At 48.3% G+C, this 12,822-nt stretch overlaps 1 protein-coding gene across 1 annotated transcript; it reads left to right on the top strand.

The window, feature by feature from the left end:
• Positions 1-388: 388 nt before the first annotated feature.
• Positions 389-10,996, top strand: LOC134457539 (uncharacterized). The gene is made up of 4 exons (XM_063209548.1): positions 389-573; positions 6,748-6,935; positions 7,403-8,486; positions 9,753-10,996. The coding sequence occupies exons 2-4, from the start codon at positions 6,855-6,857 to the stop codon at positions 10,568-10,570; spliced, it is 1,983 nt and encodes a 660-aa protein (XP_063065618.1). The 5' UTR covers positions 389-573; positions 6,748-6,854; the 3' UTR covers positions 10,571-10,996.
• Positions 10,997-12,822: the final 1,826 nt, after the last annotated feature.

Consider the following 12,822-nt stretch of genomic DNA (forward strand, 5'->3'; position numbering starts at 1 on the left):
TAAGATTAAAATGAACACAATGGCAGGAGGTTAGAGTTTGATACTCTGAGTGTAAGCAGTTCCTGGGGACAGTTTTCCTAGACAGCTTTGCAGCTAGACCATTCCCCAAGGCTCATATTCAGTTAATCTCTAAGAATCCAGACCTCACGTAACGTCAAACCGAGGGCAGAGCTGGCTAGAGAGCTGATATAAGATGGCCAGGCAGCCAGACAGCAAGGTGCAAGGACTTGTGATGTCATGTCACATGACATGAGTGCAGCTCCTTACTTCCTGGTACTCTCAGGGGCCACTAATATGATTGGCCAGAGGCTTGAAAAGGGGGCGGGACGGGAGCGGCACTTTCAGCTGAGCGCAGTCAGAACAGGTTTGGGCAGTCCACCAGCTTCTCCTTAGCCCTGAAGACACACACTCTCCCTCCCACACACACACACACACCTCAAACACTTGCTAACTCATGCGGCATGTCATGGTGGCTGCCTGTGCCTGTGACTGTGTGTTCTCCACGTTTCCCAGCAGAGCAGGACTGTCCTGAGTTTTTGAGGAGCAGCCACGAGGACAAAGAGTCTCTTTCAGGTGAGTGCTGCCTGCTGCCTTCTTCCTGCTACCTTGTTTGGCCATGTGAGTGTCACTATAGTCCTGTGAGTGTCCTGTACTGGGTGGGATTGTGGTTGGACTGTACTGAGCTTCTGCTTCTGTTTGTCTATTGAGGATCCAGGGCCTTGTTTAACTGTTTGGCCATGTGAGTGTCACTATAGTCCTGTGACTGGGTGGGATTGTGGTTGTGGTTTGTGTGCTCTGCTCAGAGACTAACCAAAGGTACAGTAGCGGCACCTCTCAACAAACTGAAAACGAAAGGAGAGACGTGGCCTCAACGACACTCAGCAAACACACCGACCCGGTGAACTTTGCAGTGTTGTTTTAACACCTATGTAGTAGCACCAACACTGAGAGGTACATTCAAGTGTTGAATTAACACTGTACGATGTGTTTTGTTTGGTTTTTCTGATGGGCCTGGCGTTCCATTTCTGCTGACTGTCTTTCTGTGTTTGTTTGTGTGTGTGTATTTGGGTGTGTGTGTTGGTGTGTGTGTTGGTGTGAAGCGAATCCTCCTGCCTCCTGCCTCAGCCTGTAATTGTGTTGTGATAGCATTACAATACCTCAGGCTCCTGCTGGGGCTTGACTCAATTCCATTGGGAGGGTCTGGCATCTGTGCCTGCCTGCCTGCCTGCCTGCCTGTGTGTGTGTGCCTGCCTGCCTGTGTGTGTGCCTGTGTCTATGTGTGTTTCTGTGTGTCTGTGTGTGTGTGTTTCTATAAAGGGCGGACATGTTTGAGGTTTGCAGCTGCCCAGCTCCAAGCTCAAAAGCTTCTCATATTTTAGCTCTCAAGGAGTGGCATGGAATAGGCTGCTGCCGAAGACTTTTTGTCCTTCTCTTTTCAGAGAGAGAGAGAGAGAGAGAGAGAGAGAGAGAGAGAGAGGGTAATGTCCTGACATGTCTTGGCCACAGCCACATGTCAGCAACATGACATGTTAGAGGTCAAACGTATGACCCTGGCATGTTTGTAGTTGGCATCCAAATTGTTGGTGTTCACCATGTAATTGCACAAAATGTTAGTGCCTGTCCGTCTAACTTAGACAGACAGAGACAGAGACAGTGGGACAGAGAGAGAGCGACTCACACAAACAGAAAGAGAGAGAGACAGACACACTGAGAAAAAGAAAGACATACACACACACACACACACACACACACACACACACACACACACACACACACACACACACACACACACACACACACACACACACACACACACACAGAAAGAGAGAGAGACAAACAGACAGAGAGTGAGACAGAGAGAGAGAGAGCAGGATACAGGGTGCGTGTATGTCTGAAGACATAGCAGAGAGAGCTCTTCACCCCAGGTCATCTTGTCCTTGTGCTGAAACTGACAAGTATGTGGAGAATGTCTGTCTATAGCCGCCTGTGAGATGTGGATAGATTTATTTCTGTCTCCCACACGTGCCTCATACCTCTCTTTCTCTCTCTCTCTCTCTCTCTCTCTCTCTCGCGCACTTTCTGCCTCTCTTCTCTCTCTCTGTCTCTCTATTTCTCTCTCTCTTTACCTCTGTCTTTCTCTCTATTTCTCTCTCTCTCTCTTTCTCTCTCTCGCTCTCTCTCGTTCTGTTTCACTGTCCCACTCTTTCTCTCTCCCTCTCTCTCTCTGACTCTGTCTCTCTCTCTACCTCTCTCTCTCTGTCTCTCTCTTCCCCCTTCCCTTTTTCTCTCTGTCTCTCCCTCTCTCTCTCTCTCTAGTCTCTCCGTCTCTCTCTGTCTTTCTTCTTTGTCTCTCTGTCTCTCTCTCTCTGTCTCTCTGTCTCTTTCTCTGTCTCTCTCTCTCTCTCTCTCTCTCTGCCTCTGTCTCTCTGCCTCTGTCTCTCTCTCTCTCTCTCTCTCTCTCTCTCTCTCTCTCTCTCTCTCTCTCTACCCTCTGCCCCCATACACATCTTATATACGAGTAGTCTCCTACGCTGACAGCCCCAGACGCCATAGACGCCTCCACCAATAAGGAAAACGCCTCAAAAATGCTTTGTCATTCATCATTGGCCGGTGAGCACCTGTTAGTGTGGCAGCCTGTCATGTCAAGCCTTTGTAGTCACCTGCTTCTGTCAAGGTTTACACACACACACACACACACACACACACACACACACACACACACACACACACACACACACACACACACACACACACACACACACACACACACACACACACACACACACATACACGGGGGTTATAATGTGTTAACCATTTTTATTGTAGTGAAGTTCATTTTAGTAGTTGTGCCAAATTGCACCAATTACAGTGGCCTGGATGACATTACGTTAGCAGTTGATTCTGTATGATTTGAATATTATCTGCTTCTTTACAAGATTACACAGACATATGTGAGGACGATTATCGGTCAAGGTTTACACCAGGGCTTTGAACCGGTTCAAGGAGCGAAAACGAAAACCAGGAAATTTTTGTATTTTACAGGGAACAGAAACGAAACCGGAAACGTTTTTTATGTTCTGGAACGGAAACACTTATTTAAAAATAATGGTTAGCGGTTAATACCGGTTAATACCGTTCCTCAAAAAAAAAAAAAAGTAATTATTTTCCTGTGCACGTTACCATGACAGCTGAGGTTCACGTCCTGTGTGACATCAGCCATTCTCTGACTGAATGGAGAGAGAGCTGTGGATTACAAAGTCTCCACTCCACATCATAAATAAGAGAAACCACTGTCATACAAAAGGGTAGAGTTTCCATTGCATCATTGTAAGATATTGCAGAGAAGCGTGTGCAAAGCACACCGAGAATGTTCAACGTTATTGGGCATCACAATGTCCATCATAGCGCTCCATGTGACCCAAGTCAGCGTGGAGCGCGCATTTTCATCATTGAGGTTTATTCTCCGCTTAGGTCATCCCTGAATTCTGTAGGATATTCTTTTCATCCGCTTGAATAAACAGTTTGGAAGTAGGCTGACTCATTTGCACTTCCGTCTTTCTTGGTTAATTACCGTCAGTTAGGCCTATGGGGAGTAATCAGCTGACAGGAACGAAATTAACCATTCCGGGAACAATATTTTTTTGTTCTAACCGCTTCGGGAACGTCAATTTATTGGTGGAACTCCTAACCGGAAATGTTATAATTCCGTTTCTGTTCGGAACGGAACGTTTGGAAAAAAAAAATGGTTCAAAGCCCTGGTTTACACACAGACAGACAGACACACACATGGGAGCGAGGTTTTATTGTAGTGAAGTTCATTTCCGTAGTAAAGTTGAACCAATTACATGGCCTGGATGACATTAGGGTCAAAGACGTTTTCAAAGAGGCTTTCATGAATTCCCTGTAACAATAAATAAATAAAAAGAGTCATGTTTTTTACAGTTACAGTCAGCAGAAGGCATCCGTTACACTGAATGACAATGCCATTTTGCACGTCTTTGACCCATTAGCAGTTGATTTTATGTGTTTTGAATATTATCTGCTTCTTTACAAGTTTACACTGAGATACGAGGGGACGGTTATCGTCATGTGTTACCCATGTGCATTGTAGTGAAATTCTTTAGAGTAGGTTAGTCAAATTAGGTTGAAAATAACAATTCATTCAGTGTGTTTTGCATATCATTTGTTTTTATTTTTCAGGTCTATCAGTGTTTTGTACGGTTTTGAAAGAGAGTTGTTTCCTTGTGTCAGTTGTACGGCATTCAAATGTATGTTTTGCTTGTGGAACGGTCATGACTTCAGGCAAGTTTTACGGTCTCAGTCTCAGGTTCATCTTAAAAGGCTTGTTTTTCTGTTTGGATGGTATACAGTACAATGGAAATGCAGAGTGGATGTGTTAGGAGCATGTTTGGTCATGCTGGGATGATGTTTGTTTGTAGACAAACAGGGAGGCGTGGGGGTAAGGCTGAGGAGGCTACTGGTGGTATGCAGGGAGACGTGGGGGTAAAGCTGAGGAGGCTGCTGGTGGTATGCAGGGAGACGTGGGGGTAAAGCTGAGGAGGCTACATGGTAAACAGGGAGACGTGGTAAAGCTGAGGAGGCTACATGGTAAACAGGGAGACGTGGGGGTATACAGGGAGACGTGGGGGTAAAGCTGAGGAGGCTGGTGGGAAACGGGACCCACTAGTTTGACGCCCTTAAGGTTAAGGTTAGGGTTAGCGTTAGGGTTAGGGTTAAGGTTAGTAAAGCTGGAGACGTGGGGGTAAACAGGGAGACGTGGGGGGAAACAGGGAGACGTGGGGGTAAACAGGGAGACGTGGGGGTAAGGCTGAGGAGGCTGGTGGTATACAGGGAGACGTGGGGGTAAAGCTGAGGAGGCTGGTGGGAAACGGGAGTTTGACGCCCTTAAGGTTAGGGTTAGGGTTAGGGTTAGGGTTAGGGTTAAGGTTAGTAAAGCTGGAGACGTGGGGGTAAACAGGGAGACGTGGGGGGAAACAGGGAGACGTGGGGGTAAACAGGGAGACGTGGGGGTAAACAGGGAGATGTGGGGGTAAAACTGAGGAGGCTGCTGGTGGTAAACAGGGAGATGTGGGGGTAAAACTGAGGAGGCTGCTGGTGGTAAACAGGGAGATGATGGGGTAAAGCTGAGGAGGCTGGTGGGAAACAGCAGTGGTGTAGTCTACGTAGAACGCGGGTATACGAAGTATACGCACTTCTAAATTTCAGGGATGTCAGTATACCCAGTTAAAATTGATTGATCCATTGTTTTGAATAGCACATACAGTATACCCACTTCAAAACATTTTCATATATACAGTATACCCACCATAAAAAGTAGACTACACCACTGGTAAACAGGGAGACGTGGGGGTAAAGCCGAGGAGGGTGGTGAACAGGGAGACGTGGGGGTAAAGCCAAGGAGGCTGGTGGTAAACAGAGCAGGGCAGGGGCCATCGCAACAGGGTGAGAGCATCTCAGAAGACCCACGTGGCCAACTACTTGCAGAAGCCTCTATTATAGGCCTGCAAGAGGCATTATTAGTCAGAGACAGGTGTGTGTGTGTGTGTGTGTGAGTGTGTGTGTGTGCGTGAGCGCATGTGTGTGCATGTGTGTGAGCGTGCGTGTGTGCGTGCGTGCGTGCGTGCGTGCTTGAGTGTGCTCGAGTGGTATTTCTGCAATGCTGTTTTGTTGTGAGTCAGTCAGTCGCGTGCCCGCATGAATGATGTCAAGGTGGTATTTTAGGTAATGGGCAGATATTGAACCTCTCTCTCTCTCTCTCTCTCTCTCTCTCTCTCTCTCTCTCTTTCTTTCTTTCTCTCGCTCTCTTTCTCTCGCTCTCTCTCTCTCTTTCTCTCGCTCTCTCGCTCTCTTTCTCTCGCTCTCTCTCTCTCTTTCTCTCTCTCTCTCTCTCTTTCTCTTTCTCTCTCTCTCTCTCTCTCTCTTACTCTCTCTCTCTCTCTCTCTTTCTCTTTCTCTCTCTCTTTCTCTTTCTCTCTCTCTCTCTCTCTCTCTCTCTCTCTCTCTCTCTCTCTGGGAGATGTTAATGGATTGTTCTTCTCTCAGCTTGCCTGCAGGGTCAGTTCGCAAGGTACACTGAAATTAAAGTAACACTATGCTTTCCTCTTGCATCACCTTAATGTATGACCAGAATGTTCTCTCATTCCCAGAGCCCGCCCACTACTCCAAAAGTTATTTTGTACAGTTTTTGCCAATGAGGGCTGATACTGTAACAACTTAGGAAAACCTTGATACGCCCTGAAGAAGGCCATAAGGGCCGAAACGCGTAGGCATTGTAGCCAAATAAAAAAGTAAAAAAATTGCAACCTTGAGTGCCTCAGCATCTGTCTTCCTGGACCAACTTAGGAAAACATTTTGATGTTAAAAATGACTTCTTGTCGGTTTCCTGAGCTTGTTGCACCTGTTTTGTCACCTGACTTTGAAAAATACTCATCACAACCTGTACCACAACACAGTATCTAGACTAGACCAGGCTTGTTTTGTTTTTCTGCAATACCTCCAGAAGTAGGCCTACTGGTAGTAATATCTATATATTAGATATGTTTCATGTTTGACAAATTTCCAGACTCACTGTGTGCTGCTAAATTTTGTTTATGGAACCTAATGTGCAATATTCCTGTGATGTTACATGTTTGTCTTGTCCTTATTTAAATGGGTCTTGCTCAGGGATGCAAAATGAATTTCAGTGAAAACTGACAATAAAGTGTTATTGTATTGTATCCTCCCAAGGTCTGACTGCAGTGCCCCAACGAGCTCCTATTGAGATGACCTCACAGTAAGCGGACCCTTCCATCACCACAAGCACACTACCACTGCTGCTACTGTACGCTCAGGCAATGTCTGTGGACGCCTTAGGACAGTCGCCGCGGAGGATGGCCAAGGCCCCGCCCCCTCCTGTTCCCCCGAAGCGCTTTCAGGTAGGGGTGGACGACATGACAATATTCAATCGTGAATCGTGAAATCGAGGACAAGATTGTCTCGAATCTGCCAAAGTGCAGAAATTGAATAGGTCGTCTTGCAGTGAGAATGTTTCCTATTACATTACATTGCATTTAGCAGACGCTTTATAACCAAAGTGACTTTCAAAAGAGGACATAATCAAGCCAACATCACAAGCAAATACAAAGTGCACAGGAGTATCAGAGTGATACAGAGTCTACTTACTTAGCGTTGTTGTCTTATTCTTTACATTATTGTATTCCAATTGTGCACTTTATGAGAGTGTCATTTATTTTAATTTCCAATTGCAAATTACAAGTAAATAAAATGCATTTTTTTGTGTTTTTTTGGTGGTTGATCGTGATAAAGAATCGGAATCGAGATTTTATGTTTAAAAAATCGTGATGTGACATTTTTTGCCTTATTGCCCACCCTTTACCTCCAGGTCAAGGACGCCCTCCATGACCTCGGCGTGCAGCCCAGGTCTCCCACCACCCCCACCATCACCACCCCCACCACCACCATCCCCACCATCACTTCCACTCCCATCCAGCAGGAAGAGCGCAGGCCCAGCGCTGCAGAGCGTCTAGCCGCCGACAAGGGTCGCTTCATCAAGAGCCAGCCCATTGTGCTGTCCAAAACTCCACAGATGACCGCAGTGCCTGTAGCACGCAAGAAGCCGGTTGCTCCCGGCCCCGGCCGAGCCATCCCTCCCAGCCCCAGCAAACCTAATAGTAGTATTAGTAGTAGTAGTAGCCCGAGCAAACCTGTTAGTAGTAGTAGTATTAGTAGTAGCAATGAACCACCCAAAGCCAGCCCTCGGAGGCCCGTGAGGAGGGCTGCCCCCCCGGCCGCTGGCCACTCCGCTGGGGCGCCCGTGCTGAACCTGAAGCACCTGAGCATCCTCATCAGCGATGTGGAGGAGCCTGAGCCGGAGCCTGATGCCTCTCCCCCGGCCTCGCACGCCGCGGCAGCCTCCTCCACCTGCTCCCTCAGCAGCGACGGCACCGCGGGCGATGAGAACTGTAATAATAGTGAGCCCGCGGTGCCAACGCTGACAACTTCAGAGCCTACCTCCTTCGACTCCTTTGATAAACTGGCGCTCGCCTCACCCGCCTCCCTGGCTCAGGTGTCCTCTACCTCTCCCTCCCTCTCCACACCCTCCCTCGACAGCCCTTGGAGGACTGGGGCTGGGTCGGACGCGTCCGGGTCGGGGACTGGGTCCCAGTCGCAGGGTGGCTGCTCCAGCTCCCCCGCGGTGGCGGTGCGCAGGGTTGATGTCCGCCCGCAGATGGTGGCGCCGGTGAGGAAGGGCCCCATGATGCACGGCGGCCCCCACATGCACGGACGCATGCCTCCTGCGCACATGCAGATGCCCATGCACATGCCCATGCACATGCCCATGGCCGCGCACAACAAGCTGCAGCAGCAGGCGCAGTCACACGCTCACCTCATGTACCTGATGAAGGCGCAGGTGGCCGCCAAGAACGCCCCCGTGCTGCCCCGGAACTCACCCCTGATGCCACCAGGTACAGTAGTAAACACTTACAATTAGGGATGCAAATTATCGATTAATTCATTAATCATTAGTTTATAGCCTTATTGATCGACTTACGATTAATTGATGAGCTGCGTTTTTCCCCCGAAATCTCAATGTTTCTCGGAAAAATCTAATTTAACTAAATCTATTTTTTTTTTATTAAAAAATGAGATAAAATACCACATTTAAATGAATTCAATTTCAATTCTTTAATCCAAAGGTAATTTAAATATTCCCACTATTCACACCCCTCTTCACACACACTCTTCACATGCCCATTTCACCTGGGTCTCTTGTCAGTTGAATTGTTGATTAATCGCATAATGTGTTTTAATCGATTAATACATTGATCGATTAAAGTCAATGAATCGATTAATCGTTTGCATCCCTACTTACAATAGATCGTTGATGGCTCTTTTCCACTGCCGGTTTTCTGGTAGGCCTACAGCTCGACAACACGATTAGGCCGTCACTTTTTGCTTTTCAACTGGGCACGACATAGCTCAATCGTAAAGCAAAAAAGTGGCGGCCGAGTCGCACTGTGTCGAGCTGTAGGCCTACCAGAAAACCAGCAGTGGAAAAGAGCCTTTAGTAAACACTTGAAATCATGGCTACTGGATATAATCATATATAATATGATTATAATCAATAAATAAGGGGCAGTCATGGGTGAGCGGTTAGGGCGTCAGACTTGCATCCCAGAGGTTGCCGGTTCGACTCCCGACCCGCCAGGTTGGTGGGGAGAGTAATCAACCAGTGCTCTCCCCCATCCTCCTCCATGACTGAGGTACCCTAAGCATGGTACCGTCCCACCGCACTGCTCCCCATGGGGCGCCGCTGAGGGCTGCCCCCTTGCACGGGTGAGGCATAAATGCAATTTCGTTGTGTGCAGTGTGCAGTGTTCACTTGTGTGCTGTGGAGTGCTGTGTCACAATGACAATGGGAGTTGGAGTTTCCCAATGGGCTTTAATCAACACTGTCAACATAACTCTGCATAGTCTGTATTGCTAATTGCTCTTTTTAACTTACTCTTGTATTATTTATTGTAACATTTGTACACTATTTTACACTTGTTTATTTTTATAATTTGTGCAATACTTGTTTGTATTTCTTTTTAAAGTACCATCTAACCTGTGAAGGGACAAAAGATGCAAATTAGTGTCATGGCTATAATCTTCTATATTTTGCATTTTTTCCTAAATGCTGTTAATGTATGCAGTCCTTGTGTTAAATAAATAAACTTTCAAACTTTCAGGTGGTGTGCATGGAGGGATGGCTGGCATGATGATGGCCCACAGAGCGGGCATGACTCCCAGCCTGCCCCCCCAGGCCCAGCAGCCAAGCTCCAACGGGGGGAGCCCAACCCTCAAGTCTCCCACAATGCCCGGCGGTGGCACTCCGCAGCCAGTGTCCGCCACCACCACTCCTCAAAGCTCAGCAGTGGCCCCCATTACTCCACCGGTCCCTCTGCGCATCTCGTCTCCAACTGCAGCTGGCCAAGCGGCCGAACCACAGGCACCAGTTGCCACCATGATGGCCGCCACTGCTGCCGCCACACCAACCCCATCATCGCTCCCCTCCTCCTCCTCCAACCTCAGCTCCTTCCTCCCCGGTGGGGGGTCCAACAACTCCCCCATCCCCCCCTTCTCCTCCGCGCACCCCTCCCCCTCCCCCTCCATCACCCGTCTCTCCTCCTCCGGCTCCCGTAAGCGCCGCCCCTCCCTCACGCGCTCCAAGTCGGACGTGAGCGACCGCTACTCGCGGGCCGGCGCCGACCTGGAGCGCTTCTTCAACTACTGCGGCCTGGACCCGGCCGACCTGGACCTGGAGGAGCTGGCCCAGCAACCCGGCGGCTCGGACATCGCCTCCGTGTCCCGGCTGAGGAGCGCCAGCGCCCCCGCCTCCGAGTGCTCGCAGGGCCAGGAGCAGCAGGAGCAGGAGGAGGAGGGAGGAGGCGCGCAGGCTCAGAGGGTCCCCTACGGGGTCTCCGTCATCGAGAGGAACGCCAGGGTCATCAAGTGGCTGTACGGGCTGCGTCAGGCGAGGGATCCTGCCCGCGTCGCCAATGTCTAGACCAGGCAGGACCGCCGGCGCTGATTGACAGGTTTGACTGGGCCCAGGGCAATATCGTCTGAAAGGGCCCCCCCCTCCTCTCAATACATACAATGTAATGGGGAGCCAATTCTGGGCCCCCTCTCTCTCCCTGGGCCCGGGACAACAGACCTGTTTGTCCCCCGCTATCTGCTTCCCTGAGACCAGGGGTGGAGGAACCTACTGTATGTCTCGAGGGACGTTTATGGCCCTTGAGGCTGTGTTATCTGGCCCTGCGGATACACATGAAATAATATGACACTGTTTTGTAAAGAAATGTTAGAAATTTCAATATTGCTATATAATTAAGTTATCTGTTCATATCAGGGGACCTGAAGGTGAAGGAGGGGTCTGTTGTACACATGGCCACCTTTCAATATAGGCTTAAAGGGGTATGCCACTATTTTGGGGCTTTAATACAGTTAAAATCGTTGGCCAGGGTTTATATATGGGGTAACTTGTCTTAAAGCAAGACAACGCTTAACATGAAAAATAAGACACTTTACCACCTTTATAAACCCCAGCCAACGATTTTAACTGTATTAAGCCCCAAAATAGTGGCATACCCCTTTAAATCTAGAGGCTGAGAACCAAAACGTCACCTCATACCCCTTTAAATCTAGAGGCTGAGAACCAAAACGTCACCTCATACCCCTGCAGGGGAAACTGCTGCTTACTGTATGTTTGGGCCAATGGGAGCTCCAAGGTGTTTCAGGTAGGCAGGCAGGGGGTCCGCTGCCCTGCCAAAGTTAATGTGTCATGTTGAGGATCTGAGGGTCCAGGAGCTTTGGACTGCCTGTGGCCTTTTGCTGAACACAGTGGGTGCGTTCCAATATGCGACCTTGCTTCCTCCACTTGTGCTTGTGGCCTCGCCCCGCCTCCTGGCCCCTCCTCTGTGGAGAAAACAAAAAAGTTTCCCCGCTGTCAGCCTAGCCACAACAACTTTTGGGGGACTGTTTTTCATTCGCCATCCCAATTGCAAATGAGAAAAAGACTTTACAATTGAGCTTTTGCAAGATATTGAAATATAATGCTGTTGTCAGTGATGTCATCATGACATATTACTTCCTCGTACGAGGCCACAAGAATAAGTGGAGGAAGCAAGGTCGCATATTAGCACCCACTGTGTCTCTGTGTCTGTGAAATTGCATGAGCAAGCACACTAAAAAAAAACATTTTGTTTGTTTGTTTTGTTTTACATTGTAATGTGTTGTGCTTACCGGTATGTCTTTTTGACCAAACCCCTTACCCAGCATTTTCACCAGAAACGTAACTGTGAAAACGCCTTCTGTTTTTAGTGACCTCAGCTGCGATGGAACAGACGGACGCAAACATGACTCAAAATATGTCAGTCTGTGCAAAGGAGGAGCTAGACCGTTGCTTTGGTAACAAATTCCAAAGACCACGGGGGGTGTAGTGCTGTAAGAACACGGTTAAGTGATAAACCAAATTTAGTTAACCTTCAGGAAGTGGTAAACCTGATAATAGATATACCTGCAGGCATGGGGCACCTAAGTCACGCCCTCTACTTCCTGGTTCATGGGGCAGGGGGAGTCAAAAAATAATTACTGGGCTTGAGAATGGGTGATTTTTGGATTTGTGGTGCATAGGTGGAGGTCCAAGGTTTGGATTGGTGTAAAAAACCCCACTAATTTTCAAGCCCAGTAGTTATTTTTTGACTCCCCCTGCCCCATGAACCAGGAAGTAGAGGGCGTGACTTAGGTGCCCCATTGTTTAGTCAAGCAAACGATGACTCCATGATGATTTGCCTCTACCACAAGGTTAACTTAGTTTACTACTGAAACAGCTTCTTAGTATACCCCCCTGAACTCAATTCCAAAGACGTGAGCACAGCCGTGTATTTGTGCGTGCTTTTCGGGTTATAGAAGCTATAAGTTAAATATTTTTGGGATGCTCAAGGACGATTTTTAGCTACAGTCGTTGGGTAAACTGTAACGGTTCATCCACCCCATAGGCAGGTAGCAGTGGGGTTGAGGGGCCCAGAGGAAGATCATGCAAGAGCTCACCTTCAACTGCAGACAAATGACTGAGTAGAATGAATCAGTTGGTAGACATCATGGGGCTATACTACAAAGCTGGTTCAGGAGTAAACCAGGTTAAGTTAAGAGGTAAATCATCTAATAGAAGAGCCTGGAGTCCTCATATTCTTAGAATGAGGACTCCAGGCTCTTCTATTAGATGATTTACCTCATTAACTTAACCTGGGTTACTCC

Source organism: Engraulis encrasicolus, chromosome 10, assembly GCF_034702125.1.
Source record: "Engraulis encrasicolus isolate BLACKSEA-1 chromosome 10, IST_EnEncr_1.0, whole genome shotgun sequence".
Lineage (NCBI taxonomy): Eukaryota > Metazoa > Chordata > Actinopteri > Clupeiformes > Engraulidae > Engraulis > Engraulis encrasicolus.